The 18434-nt window shown below is 38.3% G+C and overlaps 1 protein-coding gene across 7 annotated transcripts in view; it reads left to right on the top strand.

Moving 5' to 3' along the window:
- diaph2 (diaphanous-related formin 2) overlaps window positions 1-18434 on the top strand; it is a 441980-nt gene that overhangs the window by 372552 nt on the left and 50994 nt on the right. For all 7 annotated transcript variants that reach the window (XM_048176558.1, XM_048176559.1, XM_048176560.1 and 4 more), the window contains one exon: window positions 7245-7380. In XM_048176558.1, the coding sequence (XP_048032515.1) occupies window positions 7245-7380 (136 nt within the window). The remainder of the gene's footprint in view (window positions 1-7244; window positions 7381-18434) is intronic.

Raw genomic sequence — 18434 nt, forward strand, 5'->3', positions numbered from 1 at the left:
GTTCTTAAAGTCGTATTTGCTTCTTATAACCGAAATGGGGCTTAGGGATTATATAAATGAAACTTTATGAAAGCTATAATATTAAAAAAAAAGTCTTAAATTGTGGATGTAAAATTAAAATAATACAATTATTTGTTTTTATTTTGCATGAAAATTCATACATTTTTTTAGTGTTGAATTGAACTGTGAAAACTTTTGAAAATATTAATTTTAATATACATATTTTATAATAATTTAATATTCATCCTTTGTACAATTATAGCTATTCAGATTTGAATAATAATTTGTTCTTTTTCAACTAATTTGTAAATTTTAATTTATTTTTTATCTATTAGAATAAAAATAAATGTAAACTGAAATTTTACATTTACAATTTTTTAATCTGGAGCTTCCTAATATTTTGCATCAAAGTTTTGATAAAATTTCACAACATTTCTTTTGTATCCTGCACAAGAAACATTTCATGAAACTCCTTTTGCAGTTCAGTTCAAAGAACATTTCCACTATGAGTAGTTTTTAGCTTCACTGTGGTAAGGGCATCATGGGATTGGGATAATATTGATTTTAAAATGGAACCTAAATGTTGACTTGACGAGGAGGGCAGAATACCTCCACACAAAGTCTCTAGATATATTTTTAGATGTATATTTAAATATTTCCTCAATATTCCTGCTTCTTCCTATATTTTATCTCCCTTCCAGCAAAATAAAAAAGGGAAGAAAAAATGATAATGCCATGTCCAGAATGTATGTTCAAAATCTTGAAAAACCATTGCAATGAATGGCAAGGTCTCCTTGTCTGAGGCTTTTCTCTCACCCCTCTTTCAAAACCATATCTGAAAACCAACTTTCATACACCCTGATCAAAGTCTAGAAACACATGACACTGCCCTCCCTCTGCGATGCAGCGCTGAATGCCTGTAAAAGGGGCATCTATGAAAATAAATTATTCTCTCAAGCGAATAGCTCTTTATGAATAAGTTATCAGTGATTTAGATTTCAATGCTGGAAAGAGCAGAGCTGGTAGAGAACACAAACATGGCTGGATGTCCATGAATGGCACCACAAATATTCATTTTTTGGCATTTTACTCCTATATGCATATTATTTTTACTTATTTATTGTATTTTTTTGGCTTTCTTTTTGCTTTGAGTAGTTTAGCTTTTTTTTCTGTGTAAAAAAAAACAAAACAAAAAAACAACCTACAAGGCCTACCAAGCATGTATTCACAGTCAAGCGCATTTAAAATTCCATCGGTCGCTTGGTTTTCCTGCATATACCCGTCCACTTTGAAGTCCCATTGGTCCAGAATCCTACATTTTATAACTAAACAATAAACCTTAAATATGGCCACATACAGTAAATTGCTTGTCGCATCACATCCAGTTATGATCGGATGTTAGCCACATATTTGCAGATGTACTTTGTGAAACTTTGGCAAGGAAAGGTTATGAAAGAAATTTCTATTTATGATAGAGCCTTCTACATAATATACGTGTCACCATAGCATATTCATGGCACCTCATAGTTTCATCAACATTTATCCTCAGAAATAGCCCACATTGCTGTATGTTAAATTGCCTGAGTGACACATCCATTTGGTAGGACAAAAAAAAAGCCCCGCTTGCCCGTTCTCAAGAAGCGCTCACACTCAGATAAGAGAATCCATTAGCTATATTTCTTTTCAGTGTCAATAGAAATGAAATTTGATTTCAGCACATGAAGTTTGTTTCAGATCGTCCCAACAATTTATCCAGTTCACTGCCAGATTTGAACTATGGAGAGAGGGAGACACTCCCACTGTGTCTTCGTCTTCTGTTTGTAATCCTGACTTGCAGCTGTGGATGAATATCAGTATATTAATGCCTTATCAAAGTGCAGCAGATGGTGATGAACTAACAATCACACTTGTTAATTGAGTGAGCCACTGATTACACCAGAGGTTAAGTCAGCAGAGGTTGAGCCACAGAGATGGTGCATGACAAGCATGACTCAGCTAATCGATAGACTGCATGTGTGTGTGTTAGTGAAAGGTCATATCTGTTCCAATACATGTAAGCTTGCACATACACAGTTATCGACGGCCTTTGGCTTAATTATAACAATAAAGCTAGCAATGGAAATTGTGATGTAGTTTGATGTCATTGCTGCCTGTTTTCTCTTTCCACCACACAGCCACTGTGAGTGATCACAATTAAACCTAATGAAGTGTCCCTTCAGATTAGTCTAATATTTGAGTCAACACACACAACATCGGCCACTTTTCACTCTTGGCAATTTTGTAGGCCTTGCACAGCCTGTTGAAAACTAATGGGGGATATGATCCAATAAATAAATAAATAACTCAAATATTGTCAAATTTGGCCAAATATGCCCATCTGTGGTGTGGATTTTTTGTCCTCCGTTTCTCTCGCTCTCTTTCTTTCCTTTCCCGGAAGTGTTGATTGAATAGCCAAGTGTGTATGTGTTGCATGTAGGGCAATACATATGTTGTGGCCAACCCAAAAAAATAATCATGAATTATAGAGCCCCTGCCTGTGGGAAGAGTCACCATTTTTGTCTGCGTGTGTAACATGAGGCTATTCAGATATTCTATTCTGAGGCTGGGCAAACAGGAGGGACTACAAAGCCACCTCCACAACGCAGGATTGCTGCAGGAGCGTGCTTCCTTAGTGTCACTCTGCTGCACATGTACCCAGCGAATATATTTACAAAGACATCTAGTCCTCAGTGGCTGCCTGGAAGGACAGCATCCTATCCTGTGCTTGCCAGCATGCATAAACACACCCGGGGTAGATGGAGTCCATATTGGCAAATTCAGTTCCACAGCAATCCCTCTCCTAGAGTAATGCAAACAGTCCTGTGGACAAAAACCCGCCGAACATCGCCTCACCAATATAGAGCTTGCACAACACACAGCGCTTTTACATAAAATGTGCTTTTCCCAGGTGGGTGTGTCGTGTTGATTGGTGTTAAAAGTAAATTGCTTGTTTATTATCGACTTTCCTATTAGCAGATCAAGTTGGTGATTCATCCAACTGAAAATTTGATCAAATCCTCCCACATTTTCTTCACTCAAGATGGTTGTGTTTATGCATTGTTAATATTTAGTGTGTGTCAGAGTTATTAATATTCAGTCTTAACTCAGGGTTTTGAAAAGATAATACACCCAAAAATGAAGATACTTTTATCAATTACTTACCCTCATGTCATTCCAAACCTTTATGGTCAAGGTCAAGGTCAAGTTTATTTATATAGCCCTTTAAAACAACATAAATGCTGACCAAAGTGCTGCACAACATGCAAGACAATGTAAATACTAATAAAAATATCGAAAGAAAACAGAACAAAAATTAATAAAATTAAAACAAAACATCACCATGCAAATTAAAACAAAATTAAAGCTAAAATTTGATCAAATTAAGCATATGCCTGAGAAAAAAAAGTTTTAAGAGAAGATTTATGACGTTCTTTCTTTCTTCTACAATGTCAAAATATAATAAGTAATACAGGTTTAAAAAGACAAGAGTGTGAATGAATTGTTTTTTTACGGCACCGTCCATTTATAAACAGACAGATAGAGCGCTATCTCTCTCACTTTTAAATAACCCTTTCTGAGTACTAATTAACCAAAAGAGTTTTAAGGAAGACTTTTCCCCCTGCAATCAGCTTTCCTAATGACTTCGGATTATTTAGTGTGCAAACACAATTAGCCGGCCTAATTTGCCTTAACATATTGATTGGTGGCCACCACTGGCAACAACAGGACTTCCCATGGATTTCAGTCCTTCCTGTTTTATTCTATCTTTTTTTTTTTTTTTTTTTTTTTTTTTTTTTATACTAACCTTTACCTTTCGTTTGCATAGAGCGTATCTGCAGCCATGAGATATCAGCTTTCCCTGGCAGGGTGGACTGATGGGGATGCGATTTGAATTTGCAACAGTCAGAGGCACTGTGACCACGAGATACAAATTTCAGTGAGACCGTGCAGCTCAAATGAATGCTTTTCTGGTCGTCCGTGAGCAAGAACATGATCATGGTCTAAATTGTGCATTTTGATTCTCCTAAGCAGATGTATGTGCTACATAGAAACAGCAAAAAAAAAAAAAAATCCCACCATCATTCTTGCCTTATGCTAATGCAATTCTGTCCTTTGTAGTCAATAGCTCAGACGTTTTGCGTTATGAGACTGATATTCAAAAGCACTCCCTCTGGGTGTTGTTTATCTCATGTAAAGCTTCCTAATACCTAAAACACAATTAAGAAAATTGATAAAATCATAAATACTGCCCCAGGCTAATTGGGATCAGGGTTGAAAACATGTTTGTTGCCATGGTAATTAGGGTTTTTGCATGTTTGATGAGGGTGAGATAATTATGTTGTGTAATCGTGTTTGCAGTCAGAATTGTTTGTTTGTTTATAAAAACTTTTGCCAGCAGGAATTATTTTTGTTGCTATGAATAAATGATTTTTCAATTAAGGATCTAAAGCTTGACAATGAGTTTGATGCTATCTCCAATTACAAGAATGAGATTGAACTGTCAATTTTGGAGACCCATAATTCAGTGGCTTCATAATACTCTGTTTGAAAATGCAAAATCACAATAACAGGAAGAATTGTTTATGCTAATGTTTGTTGTCACTCCGTGCCATGAATAGATGAATATAGAATTCTTTTTCGCACTCTTTGAAGGACAGCCATATGCATGCTGACTCAATTACTTTTTATTAGAACAAGTATTGTGTTTATTCATTGCTGACTTATAGTTTTGCAGCAAAATGCAAATGTGGAACAGGTACATCTCTGTCTCGCATGTTCTCTCTCTCACACATCCGTGTCCTTGTCATTTCACGAAAAGACAGTGAGCGTGCGAGCTCCCGTTCTCCGGCTTTATGGCCGCTCCGCTATTGACCACCATGATGAGCTGTACTTTTCTCCTCCCACACCGTACCCATGATCCTTGTGTCTCAGCACCGAAAACGACAAGCACGTCGGAAACCCTAAGGGAGTCTGAAAGGGCCAGACTGTCGACACTCATTATATTGTACCAAGAAAGAACAAGACACACACATATACGCATACACAAAACACTCATTCCTCCCTTTAAGGCAAGGCCTGTCAGGTTAGTGGTACAGGCCTGGGGTGAAGAGACCTTTGCTGTGCTGGAAAGGTTATGTAGAAGTGGCTTATTCTCTCTCCTCTGCTGTGTCTCCGTGCCCTCTGAGCGTCTCCGTCTAGCCCTCTTGCCGTCTTCGTAGCGCCTGACACCTCCGTGGCATTTACTGAAGAAGAGAGGAGGAGGACGATATCTCTGCGTCTCTGTATACAGGCCTCTCTCCCACTCGCTGGTACCCCGCCAGCATCGCCGCCGCAACATCCTGGCATTCAGTAACTGGAAATATCCAGGATGGACACTGTGTTATCTGCTTTCACATTAATGCTCATGGAGATTGTAGCTCAGTGGGGACAACGGCAGTATCAGGAGCCATCTTGATGTTCAATTAGACGATGTCTGTCTGCTTTCTCTTCTCAACACTCATTGTTTCATTCATGTAAGCAGAAAGGCTGCAACTGTGTCCCTTTAGTTCACGAGCAGATAAACAGGCCTGAGAATTTACTTTACATGAGATTTAAACATGGTAAAATGTGGTAAATGAGTTGAGTTGTGTATGTGTTTGTGTAGTAGAAAATAGATATGATTGAGTATCTTAGCTGATATTTCTCTTGACAGAGAGCTTATTTCTGAGAGACGTGAAGAGACGACAAAGCAGCTATTTGATTTGCGATTGCGCTGTGCTTATTTTAATTAATGCATGCATCATATTGTACAGTTTAAATAATTTATTATCGTGTAGTCATTTTAGATGTTTATGTGTATTATCATGCTATCACTTGGCTCACCTGTTATCCCAGCAAACAGGAGTAACTGTGTCTGCCGAATATTTTTTTTTTTCTGTTATTCTGTAGAATTCATTATTCTTTTTGAAGCCATTATCTGTGCCTTTCCGAATAAGGTATTTGGCTTTAGGCATATCCCTATTCAATATGTAATTTAAGGAATGAGTATGTTGTTCAGATAAATTTCTTTGACTCTGATTCTGTGATTTGGCAAGTGAGTGAACAAAATTGATGAGATGCATCATTTTAAATACAGTATGCAGTATTTCAAATGAATGACAGTTTGTTTATTATACTAAAATAAACTAGCAAATGTTTTAATTTATTTCCCTCCAAAAATTATCCAATAATGTAATTTGATAATATCTAAATGTCTGGCCCCTGCTTTCACACACAAGGTTTAATCCTAGTCCCAGACTAAAATGTGTGCATTTGAGCTTTTAACTGAAAGCAACTTGCACTGCACTGACATACGTTATGTCAAAAGTATGTCAGTGGCATTGTTTTGTCTCAAGTTGCACACCAGTAATGTTTTTTTTTCCCGAAAGCATCGTTGGTGAACTATGGTCATAAGTCCCATCTCTCTATTGGACTGTATTGTAGGGCTGCACGATTAATCGCATGCTTTTGTCATGCGTGTCTCGTCAGTAAAGCCGGTTCTGTGATTAGCGGTAAATGTCCATCACCTGCTTTCAAATGGAGTGGCACTTAATATACAGAGCCGTAGTTCGCGGACAAGCTACGCAATATCGCGTTCGTAATCGAAAGCGATTCATCTGCGATTATGAACACAATATTGCGTAGCTTGTCCGCGAACTACGGCTCTGTATATTAAGTGCCGCTCCATTTGAAAGCAGGTGATGGACATTTACCGCTAATCACAGAACCGGCTTTACTGATGAGACACGCATGACAATCTCGTGCAATTAATCGTGCAGCCCTACTGTATTGGTAATGACGGAACTTGTGACAATAGTTCGCTTTTGGAAACGCACCCCAGATCAGCTTAGATGAGATAGCATTCTCAATTTCTTATGTCACAACTTAACAAGCGAATATAAACATTGTGCACACAGGCATCTTCCCCTTTATGGATGATTGAAGTTTGAATTCTGTGGAGTTCTGCAGGCATAGTCAGTGTGGGCCCGCAGATAAGCAATATCCTCAGTGTGTATGGATGGACATACCATTGTTACTAAAGTCTGTCACTTCACATTGTAGAGTGCTCTCAATAGTGTTTCTTCAGTAGTAGAATTGGACTGGAGTTTTCTTTCTTTCCCTTCTCGTCCACAGTCTTCTCATTTACCCTCTGATTTCATTGTCTTTATTTCTCTCTGACACTTCAGGATGCTGTGCGGGAGAACCACAAGAAGAGGGAGATGGAGGAGAAGATCAAGAGAGCCAAGCTAGCAAAGGAGAAAGCTGAGCGAGAGAAACTAGAAAGACAGCAGAAGAAGAAACAGTTGATTGACATGAACAAAGGTAAGGAACTACTACCCCACCGGGGCTCAACTGCAGCCCTGATCGCAATTTCACAAGGCGCTAAGCACTGCAGGGGTGGTGGTGGTGACGAGGAACAGGGCCACACTTTATCTGTGAAAACTCACACTCATCACCGCCTGATCCCTCGCACTAAATGTACAAGCAGTTTAAGAAAGCAGTGTCAGAAATATGAAGACATCTGTCAAGTAAATGTTGACGACAATGATGGTAATTACAATGCCACACACACACCAGTGTGAAATCCAGTAGGTAATGAAATTCAGCAGCGATAACCTGCTACAGCTGTTACTCAGTATAAGAAGATATATATATATATATATATACATGAAAAAAAAAAAATCACAAAACAGATTTTTTTGTGTGTGTGTTTTATTTAGTGTAGCATTTGTGGCATTGCTACATGAGTGTGCTGAGCAACCCAGCAGCATTATGGTGCTGCGCTGACAGGCCCCTGCCAGAGAAGATGTAGGTCACATGTAAAGATAAGCATCACAGGTTCACTGCTTTTGTAGAGCAGACAGATAATGGATTGGCAGATTGCCTTTGGCCTAGTAAATGGAGTTGAGAGTTAACTATTAAGTTTTTGCAAGCTTGCTCAGTTTATTTCAGAAATGAAAAGAGGCCATATTGACAATAGCTTAATTCAGTTTGGATTACAGAAAAACTGATTGAATATAAAGTGCATATTGTCCTTTGTGCACCGTATTGAAATGTCTATGTCCATATAAACCCACTAAAATTGTGTTTTGAAAAGAAATGTGTGGTTCAGTTTAAAAAGGAATGATAGAAAAAAAACTGTCCAAGATGTCTCGCGCAGCTTGCAAATTCAGGGCAAATTCTTGCCATGAGAGATACTCACTGCACTGCGCTATTCTGATCTTTACAATGAGACAGAAATTCCTGCCTCTGGCCAAAAAACTCCACACACTCTCACAAGCTCAAACTTAAAATATCACACTGAGCCCAGCACTTTACTGCGGCCTTACATTTGAGAAAACATGTAGAACTTCAGCTTTGTGTGTTTCTGCAGGATGACTGATGCATGCTAGTTCCCTAAGAAGTGACCGCATTGAATGCTGAGCTCGTAGTAATGCAGATGGAAAGACAGTGGATAACAAACCCTCTAGTGCAGTCAAGAATACCTCATCTTTAGTTAGCTCTTTCCCTTTGTCGGAGCCCATAAAAAGACTTTTATCATTGAACTGCTTTAGTCATCACTAGATATAAAGTGAGAGAGAATATCAGTGAATTCTGTTGTACATTTGGCTGCATATATCAATATATAGTAAGACATTCAGATGCATTATATAATGTTTAAAGGGTTAGTTCACCCAAAAATGAAAATTCTGTCATTAATTACTCACCCTCATGTCGTTCCAAACCTGTAAGACCTTCGTTCATCTTCGGAACACAAATTAAGATATTTTTTATGAAATCCGAGAGCTATCTGACCCCTCCATAGACAGCAATTTAATTACCACTTTCGAAGCCCAGAAAGGTACTAAAAACATTAAAATACACTTAAGACGTTAAAATAGTCCATGTGACTACAGTGGTTCAACCTTAATGTTATGAAGCGACGAGAATACTTTTTGTCCGCAAAAACAAGCAAAAATAACAAATTTATTCAACAATTTCTTTTCTTCCCTGTCATTCTCCTATGCTATTTATGTTGTAGACACAGCGCAGCGCCGCCTCATTATTGGCCAACTCCTGCGTCAGCATCACACGCATGCGTCGTGCTGCTCACGTGTGCAGTGTCGGCCAATACTGAGTTGGCATGTGTATATATATATATATATGTTTTATTAGACAGAGGAAACAATAATTAACCCAATAACACTGTAATCAAACACCATTCAGTGGCTTGGTTGGGTGTCTTAACAGAAAAGAAAATAATTTTGCATTTCTTAATGTTTTCCCAAGAGTGAGTTTTCTAGGAGCTAAAGTGAGCATGTACCTTTTTTTTTTTTTTTTTTTTTTTTTTTAAATAGGGCAGTACTATTGTATCGCTCGTTTTATCCACATATATCCTCTTTTTTTGGAACATGAACCTCTTTCATTGGAATCCATGTCTGACGGCCTTTTGATTAATTATAGTTTTTAAGGCCTTTTCAAAGGACTATTTCTATAAAGAGATTTTTGAAGTCATTTTGCAAATTGATATCTAATGCCCCTCACATGCACATGATTAACAATGAGATGCATATTTAATGAGGGTTTAATTCATTTAGGGTTAAGAGGATGTGTTTGATGGGACGGTGGAGCTAGGCGAATGAATATCTGTACCGTTTTCATTTTTTAAAAGTATTTTTAAAGTCACACAGACGGTGTCTGGAAATGTGTCCTTGCAAGGTTTCACGAGCAATTTTGAGTGCCATGTGATTGATGTGCATTGCAAGCAGGGTAAAATCTGTTTTTCTTGTGAACTATTAGAAATCCTAATATGGGAAATTGCTCATGAAATCATTACCCGACCCCCCATTTGTTTTAATTTCCTCTAAGTGGATTTCCATATTCTCTTAGAATGACCAGATGTTCAGCATTCACCAAATTGCTTAACCCGCTGAAAGTAAATGGGGAATGATGTAAAATAGGCCTAAATCCACCTAATCCTTCTGTCTTTATTAGGAAAATATGTTTTGTCCTAGCAGGGCAGCCATTTTGCCAAAGGATATGAAACTATGTTGTTTACAGGGTGTCCTACTCATTGCAAAACATCACTGAGGGTTGATAGGACTTCATGTGTGCCTGTCTATACTGTCTCTCAGCCTGCTGGCTGTTTCAGGGTCACATTAAGGGTCACTAAATGTTGTAAAATGCCCACAGGTTGCCTCTGAGCTGTATGGGCATGGCTTCCATATAACAACATATTTTAAGTGAAGTGCAATTTCTCGAGAGCCCAAGTTCACTGTATGGTTTTGTCCCTTTCTATTCTTGAACAAACCCCTGATGTGTTTGAATGCGAGTGCTCACCCTCCAACATTTCCCCAGCTGTTGTTGTTGGGGGGGGTTTTATACAGATATAATGTTACATATTTGGCTCAGGAGATATGTTTTGACTGAGGACAAAGAGAGACATGACCCTGTCCAATAATTCCGACACAGACTCATTGGATAAACATACCTGTGGCAACATTTTTGCAAAACGCAAAATATGTACCAATTCGTACATATCACTGCAGTTTCTAACAGAAATGAACACTAGAGGCAGTAAGCACTTTTTTCGTTTACCCACACAATTATGGTTACGGGGCAGATTAAGGATTAATAAAGACTCTTTGCTCAATTATGTTATATGACCTATAAACACTTTTTTACCATAATGCATGATTTGTAAACAAATATATTTTGGAGTTTGCATCACTTAACCAGCTCCATATGTTCAGTTTTACTGACACAACAAGCTTGCTCGGTAGCTCAGCTGGTACAGAATTGTACTTGCAATGCGAAGAGCACGTTTTTATGTCACATCTAGTTTTGTTAACTCTATCGGGTAGGTTTAGTGTAGGTGTAAGTTATTTTAAAATGTGATGGAGCTTTTAGCACCACTCTCCGGACATTTCAATTCAGAACTGCGGTGATAATTCTATTCATTCAAGCCAATTCAGTAACAAACCCAAGGCAAGTTAGAAAATCTGTCCACTCATTCTGTTTGATTTCAGGCATCGTTTTGAGATATTTATGCAAGTTCAGATCATGTTTTTGTTATGTTGCCCTTTTTATTACAATGCTGGGGTTTCTAATCTATAGGTCAGTTCGAAAACTTACAATGTCGTTCTTCTTTGTGGTCACTTGCTGAGTCATGGGGAATAACATCTTTCATGCGGCATATAAAAACCAGATGGTACAGTAAATGATGTTGTTAAATAAGACTGGCACACATCTGCCAGAGTCAGGAAGAAAGTAGCTTCACTTTTCAGTCTGACAGTGCAAATGATCCCTTTGATCCTTTATATATATATATATATATATATATATATATATATATATATATTTTATGTGATGATAGCTTTCATCATCAGTGTGGTTGAGCTGTTTTTCAATGTCCGTCTACCAGTGGGTTTTAGAATGAATACTGCTCTTTATGTCTCAATATTTTCTGTAACCCATTACCATTCATCCAGCACCCTCAGTCACAGACAGGCAGTCGATAGGTTCAATGTAATTCATTCTGCGTGTAGAGCGATTTGTGTGCACTTACGTTTTTTTAGGCATCTTTACATAGTCTTTAAATGTGAAGTGTCATTTCTGCACCAACAATGGCAATGAACAAAATTGTAAGAATGTTTTGAAACATATTTGAATCACTCCGTCACAACTGATCAGGCTATAGAGCCTCGCAATATTCTAACGCCATTGGTTGAGGCAATGTTGAGCTAGTTGGGTCACAAAAAAAAAAAAAAGATATATAAACATATTCTGTTACTCTGTGCATTTGTGGTGCATGATGTTTCAATTCGACTTTCTGCTAGTGTCGTTGAACTAATACATTTAATTGATTCATTCAAAAACACAGATTAATGCAGGAAATAAATAAATTACTGTCTCTATAAGTTAGTCTTTGAATCATTTACTCAAATAAATTGATTTGTTTAAAAATGCAGGTCTCCTAGGAGAAAGGTAATTCTGCTAAAGGTCGTGACTTTAGAATATGTTAATCTGTGTGATGCAAACAGAAAACCATGAGAAGCCACACACCCCACTGTCTCTCCTCTAATTATCTTTCCGATTTTTAATTAGTCATCGAGATATGCCATCTACCTCGTTGGTCATTATGAATAAGTGGACCAGATAAGTACCGTTGCATAATGCTGAGCCGACTATGGCATGTCATTATCTATATTTTAACTATCATATTAAATCTGGGCTGTCTGCAGGCTTCAGTGTCGCTGCCGAGAAATGAGTGTCTGTCCTATATGCATATCAGCGCTCCCCATCAGCTCTTCAGTGTTATTTACACCCACTGTCAGGGAGCTCAATCCTCTTTTGAAGAATGCCGCGTTACACGAAGAAAGCCCGCTGGATCCCAAGCATAAGCAAATTCCACTCAGGAAATCTTGGAGTGCGCGACTGCTGGCATTGTGAATTTTTGTCATTACCTTGAAAGACGCCAACAAGGGCGCCAAGCTTATCTGCTGTAGTGCATCAATTCTAATAAATAACTGCATATTAGCTTGTGCCGTATCAGCAGCCGGATGCCCCTGTGCCTTAAGGTGATGATAGCATGGCGAATTTCACCATCAGTCTGGCCAGAGATGCGTTAGCCGTCTCTAAATAACGCGAGAGGAGCGAAGTCATTGATTTATCGAGATAAGCATCTGTATAAGTCATGGTGACATCCAGCAAACCCATCATGTTTCCATTAATATCGCCCGTCCGACTCCACATTCTGAAATGAAGCGATATAGAGGCTGTGATTATTCCATGATAATGTTCATTTTCATCTTCCCGATTTTCCTTTAGAGAATATTTCTATCTTCAAATATATGTCATTTTTTCCCTTAAATAAGAAACTTTTTTTCTCCTTTTTGTAATGCTGTTTTGTGCAGCCAACCCTAATTAGGGTAGCACTAAATGTCCTAATCACTTTAAGCCTCTTTAACTTAATTTAGCCCACTCTCCCTCAGGTCATAGCAGAAATGAGAGGATACATCTGAGAATCCCTCCGCCGCCAGCACCCTCCCAATCTCCGAGCACACATTCGCACTGTTGCATGTCATTAATTTACAGCCATGGGTGGTCTACATTCTGATAATTTCTCGTCAAGAGTTCGGACCTGGAGAGCCACTCTGCAGTCACTCAAAAATAATTAAGCTCGCTGTGCAGAGCCCGGACATCGCATTTTCAAAGTCTAAATCCTCAGAGAAGAAAATTAATGATGGTTTTTGGAAAGGACAACAACAGTTCTTGAAACACAGGTGTTTTGTTTGTCATACACAGGGATCACATTATAGCGAGAAAGACAGTGATCTCTTTGTCTCATCCCTTACGAGGTACAGTAAGTGTCGGACTCCTGCGATGATTTATGAAGTGTATTCTCAGATAAGCCTGGCTCATGTGGTCTGTGATCTCAGCAAGCAGATGGCAAGGAGAGCAGGGAACAATCACTAAGCATCACCAACCTGATAAACCACTGTGGTGATTTATTAGCATACGGAAAGATGGCAAGAAAAATGTGGAGCGCGTACGACAGATCTCAGCTATCTTTTACTTCTCCTTGTGAGCTGAATATGCAAATGGCTCGGCCTCTTAAAAGCCAGACCTGTTCCTGGAGTTTACACTTTACCTATTCCTTCTGCTCTGTAATTTTCCTCCTTCCTAACCAAACATTTCTGACATCCTCTAATGCAGAGCCGTACAGCATCCGTCCACTTTATTTTTGTTTTCGTTTCTTTATTTATTCATGCATACAGTTATCCGAGGCATCGACGCAGGAGTTTTTTTGTCTGTGGTGCTTGCGAAATAGCGACACCATCTAATCCGCTTCCATCTCCTCCCAGCCGACCAATCAAACGGCATGAGCGAGGGACAGACAGAACCTGGGTGGAGTAGTTATCTGCTCTGGCCACCTCTAAACACCAATCTCATTGGTCCCTTTTTCCGCTTCTCATTGTCTAAGGCCCAGACCCCCTGGCGCCTATGTGAACTCGAAGAGGGAGTGCCCCGCTCAAGGAGGGGATGTGTGAGCATCCCTAATTAAATTACACACAGACATAAGTGGGTTTTCACATCAAGCTGTTCCAGCAAAACGCTCCAAAATGCCTGTCTGGTGCCACATCCATCTTCTTCATTACTCCTGAGTCCGGGCTCGTTCTCTCGGAGTGCTTTGGAGCTCTCACTCCAGCAGGCCAGCTGACAGGTCACAGTGTCATATCTCGTGTCAGATCCTCCAGAGAGACAGCACCTCATAACAGGTGCGAGGCTGGAACCGGCAGGACTGTTGACTCTGCTGCTAATGCACTCACTGCAGCTGCAGTAAAAGGGAATCTCTCAGACAAAGAGTGGCAGGCGGGAAACAAATCCAAAATGCACCTGGCTCCTCAACGCAGGGCTTTGTTCGCTACATATGCGCAAGGTTAATTGCACAGGTGCCTTTCTCCAGGGTGACAGATAGATTAACATGTTTTTTTTTTTTTCAAAAATTTGAAGGACAAGAAGGGACAAAGACTACTGAATGCTACTCATATTTTTGTCAAGCAGGGAGCTGCAAGATGCTTTTTAGCTTCTATTAATGTGGAAATGAGAACTGTGGGTCTGTGGTTGTAGGCCGGTCACTGGGAGGACACAGTAATAGATGTAATGTCCTCTGGAAGGATCTTTGTTGTTTGGATTTAAGAGGCAAAAGTTTTGTGTTTGAGCAATCGTCTTCAGGAGCACCAACAGAAATTGAGTTCACAATCAATCCTCTTTGTTTTTTGTTCACCAATGTGGACAGAGAGCAGGTTAAATTTATGAACCAGGCTTGTTGATACTGCTGCATAATATTTTTAATGGCTCAGTTTAAAAAGTAGAAATGAGGCATGGTATCCAATACAGATGTAGTGAAATTTTGATAATATATTTCTTGTTTATCAATAGTCCTATATTATTATTATTATTATATGATTAGTATTATTATTCTTTCTTTTTTATGTTTTGTGTTATTCCGAATTTTCTTATAAAATAAAATTAGCAACTTGGATAAAAACATAGCTAATCTATGATAACATCCGTTGCTGAATAATTTTCATCATTATTTTCGTCTACAACATTTTTTCACAGACAGAAAGGAGATGATAACTAAATAAAAACCATTTTTGAATGATGAAAAACTATGACAAAAATCTATTGACATTTTGGTCAATGAATAAAAACCAGATGAAAATGAACGATTTGTATTGGAAGAGATCCAGTCAGAATGATATCCTGCGTGGTAGACGCACTTATTTGAATTGTACCCGGCGGACATACTATAAGTTGGCATACACTTGCTGCATGTCTCATAAAACATTCAAAAAAGTAAACGGCTGGGAGAAAAACAAGAGCATATGGATAGATCTGAAAAAGTGTGATGACAAAAAAGTGAGATCTGTTCTGTGCGGTTTTCTGTGCACATACACCTGAAGCACATAGTCGTGCACACAGAAAGCTGCCTCTCGGACAGCCTACGAGTAATGAATTGAGCTCTCTTTCCTATCTTTTCGCACATAAATGTACAAATACACACAACGTTATTTCAAAATGTCTGTTTTGGAGAGTATTCTCATAAAACACAATCGGTTATGCCTTAGGAAAAAGTAAACTGTTGCGAGAATATCGGATGTGCGTCAGTGTATTGGATCCCAGCATTACGTCTTAAAGTAACAGCAGTCTAACAAACCTGCTGCCGTCTGTGCCCTTAAAGGGTTAGTTCACCCAAAAATTTAATTTTTGTCATTAAGTACTCACCCTCATGTGTTCTCAAACCCTTAAGACCTTCGTTCATCTTTGGAACACAAATTAAGATATTTTTAATGAAATCTAAGGGTTTCTGAACCTTTTAAGGTCCAGGAAGGTAGTAAAAACATTATTAAAATAGTCAACATGACTACAGTGGTTCTACCTTAATGTTATGAAGCGACAGGAATACTTTTTGTGCGGAAAAATAAAACAAAAATAATGACTTTATTCAACAAATTGTTTTTCTCATCGCTCGCTTCATAACATTAAGGTTGAACCACTGTAATTATGTTGACTATTTTAACTATGTTTTTACTACCTTTCTGGACCTCAAAAGGTGCAATGACGTTGCTGCCTATTTGTGGTTCAGATACCCTTGGATTTCATCAAAAATATCTTAATTTGTGTTACGATCTTCGAACAAATGTCTTACAGGTGTGAAACATGAGGGTGAGTACTTTATGACAGAAATTTAATTTCTGGGTGAACTAACCCTTTAATATTAATCAAACAACAAAAGACAGAGAAAATCACTCACTGCTCTTTAATAGCTTAAATAAGGATTAATTATATTTAATTTATACAAATAAATATGTCTGCTTGAAGAATAATGTTGTTTATGCAAGTTGTTATAAAAATGCATAGATCATTAATTGAAAAGAAGACCATGTGTTCTTTTTTAGGAGAGGTGGTTTTATTTAATTTTATGCCACAGCAGTTTAATCTGCGTTTTTATTGCATGTTCAGATTTTAATATCATTCATAGTAACAGGTTAATAGATGTCTTCTCCAGGAATAACCTATATAATGGGTTTGGACATTTTAGAGAAATTCTTAATTAATGCATTACAGTTTAACTAAACCCATTAGATTTTGGAATCTTATGATATTTTAGACTAAAACTAAAACAAATCAGATGACTAAAATAAAATGGCATTTTAGTCAGAAGACTATGACGAAAACGAATCAAAATTTGCTGTCAAAATGAACACTGAATCTATGTATTTCTACGTATCTTACCCTATCTCAGTATTTCTGTAGTCAAATTGCTACATTTTGTCTATTTATAGGAATGTATGTTTTTCAAAGCTGGTTTTGGCATTTGACAGGCAGTTTAGTGACACGAAAGACATCTGGCTCTTTTAAGTGCCTCTGTTCGACTGGCGTTAATGTATGATGAATACATCACCGTAACCTTTCATCCTCAGCCTGCCTCTGTCTTAAACAGACTGAACTCTGATCATGCTGTTGTGACACTGCAGATAAAAACAGTTTCTGCTTCTTTTAACATTGTGGTGTGTGGGGCGATTTCATATACACCATAAAATCTTAATCCTGATGATTTGCTGCAAAGTCAGTGTTCTAGCAAAGCTCAGTTACATATACAGTGGCACACAGGCATTACCAGATGCTTGGTGTCAATATCAGCCATGAGAAAGGAAGGGAGCGAGAGTGCGAGTCCAAGCGTGCATGTGCATACGTTGTAGAAATAATTAAATGTCAGCCCATCCGCTCTGTTGAGTGTCTCGCTGGGGGTTTTACGACCTGCACAGTCTTGCTTCGGCAGTCCTTCTCCATGACTCAGTCCCCCAGATGTTGTGATGCCACACTCACACACACACTGTGAGCTACACAAGCCTGTGCTTTAAGACACTAACCCTTCTCCCTCACTTCTGCTTCTTACTCGTTGTGACACTTGACTTTGTTTCTCTCCTCCCCCATTTTTCTTCCTCGTGCCGTGGAAGATAAGCTCCTACCCTCTGCCAGGGTGCTTGTTGGGGAAGCTAATCTGATGTGTGAAGTTCACAAATCCGGCAGAGGGCTGTGCTTGTTATCCCCTAATTAAAAATGTGATAGTGCACCCATAAATATATTGGAGAGACTGAACAGAGCCCCAGGGCATTCTGGTACATTTGGCAGGAGCCTGAGGGGGCAAAGAACCACCTGATACCCTGACAATAAAGAGATCCATAGCAGAAAGAGACAGACAACAGAGATACAGATACAAGACTAGCTGTTAGAAGAGTTTCACATTATGCACCTGTTAGTTTTCTGAAACAATTCTATGCTAATAAAGCTGAGTTATATGGCTGAACATTTTTAATTCTCATATTAATAGTATATACCTATATATAATAATTAATTATTTGTTCTGATATGACCTAAAGAGTGAGAGTAATCATAACTTTACCCAGAAGCAAAATCTAGTTAAATAATTAAAACATGTTTTCCAAAGTGTTTTTTTTTTTTTTTTTTTTTTTCACACAAGGAAAAATTATATTTAATATTTTATATGCACCAATACAGCAATAAATATTGTATGTAGCTGCAAGCAGCAATTAAGAGGCCAAGCACAAAGAAGGCACATTAAGTCATGCCAGCATGGCTGGGAGCATCAGGTCAACTGCGACAATGAGTTAATTAGACATTTTAAGATGATTTTAGTCAAAATGGTCAAAAAAAAAAAAAAAAACATAATTACAATCACTAGTAATATGATTTAAATGGGACCTATTATACCCCTTTTTTACAAGATGTAATATAAGTTTCAGGTCTCCCCAGAATGTGTCTGTGAAGCTTCAGTTATAAACACCCCATGGATGATTTATTAT

The sequence above is a fragment of the Megalobrama amblycephala genome, linkage group LG23 (genome assembly GCF_018812025.1).
Source record: "Megalobrama amblycephala isolate DHTTF-2021 linkage group LG23, ASM1881202v1, whole genome shotgun sequence".
In the NCBI taxonomy this organism is placed as follows: Eukaryota; Metazoa; Chordata; class Actinopteri; order Cypriniformes; family Xenocyprididae; genus Megalobrama; species Megalobrama amblycephala.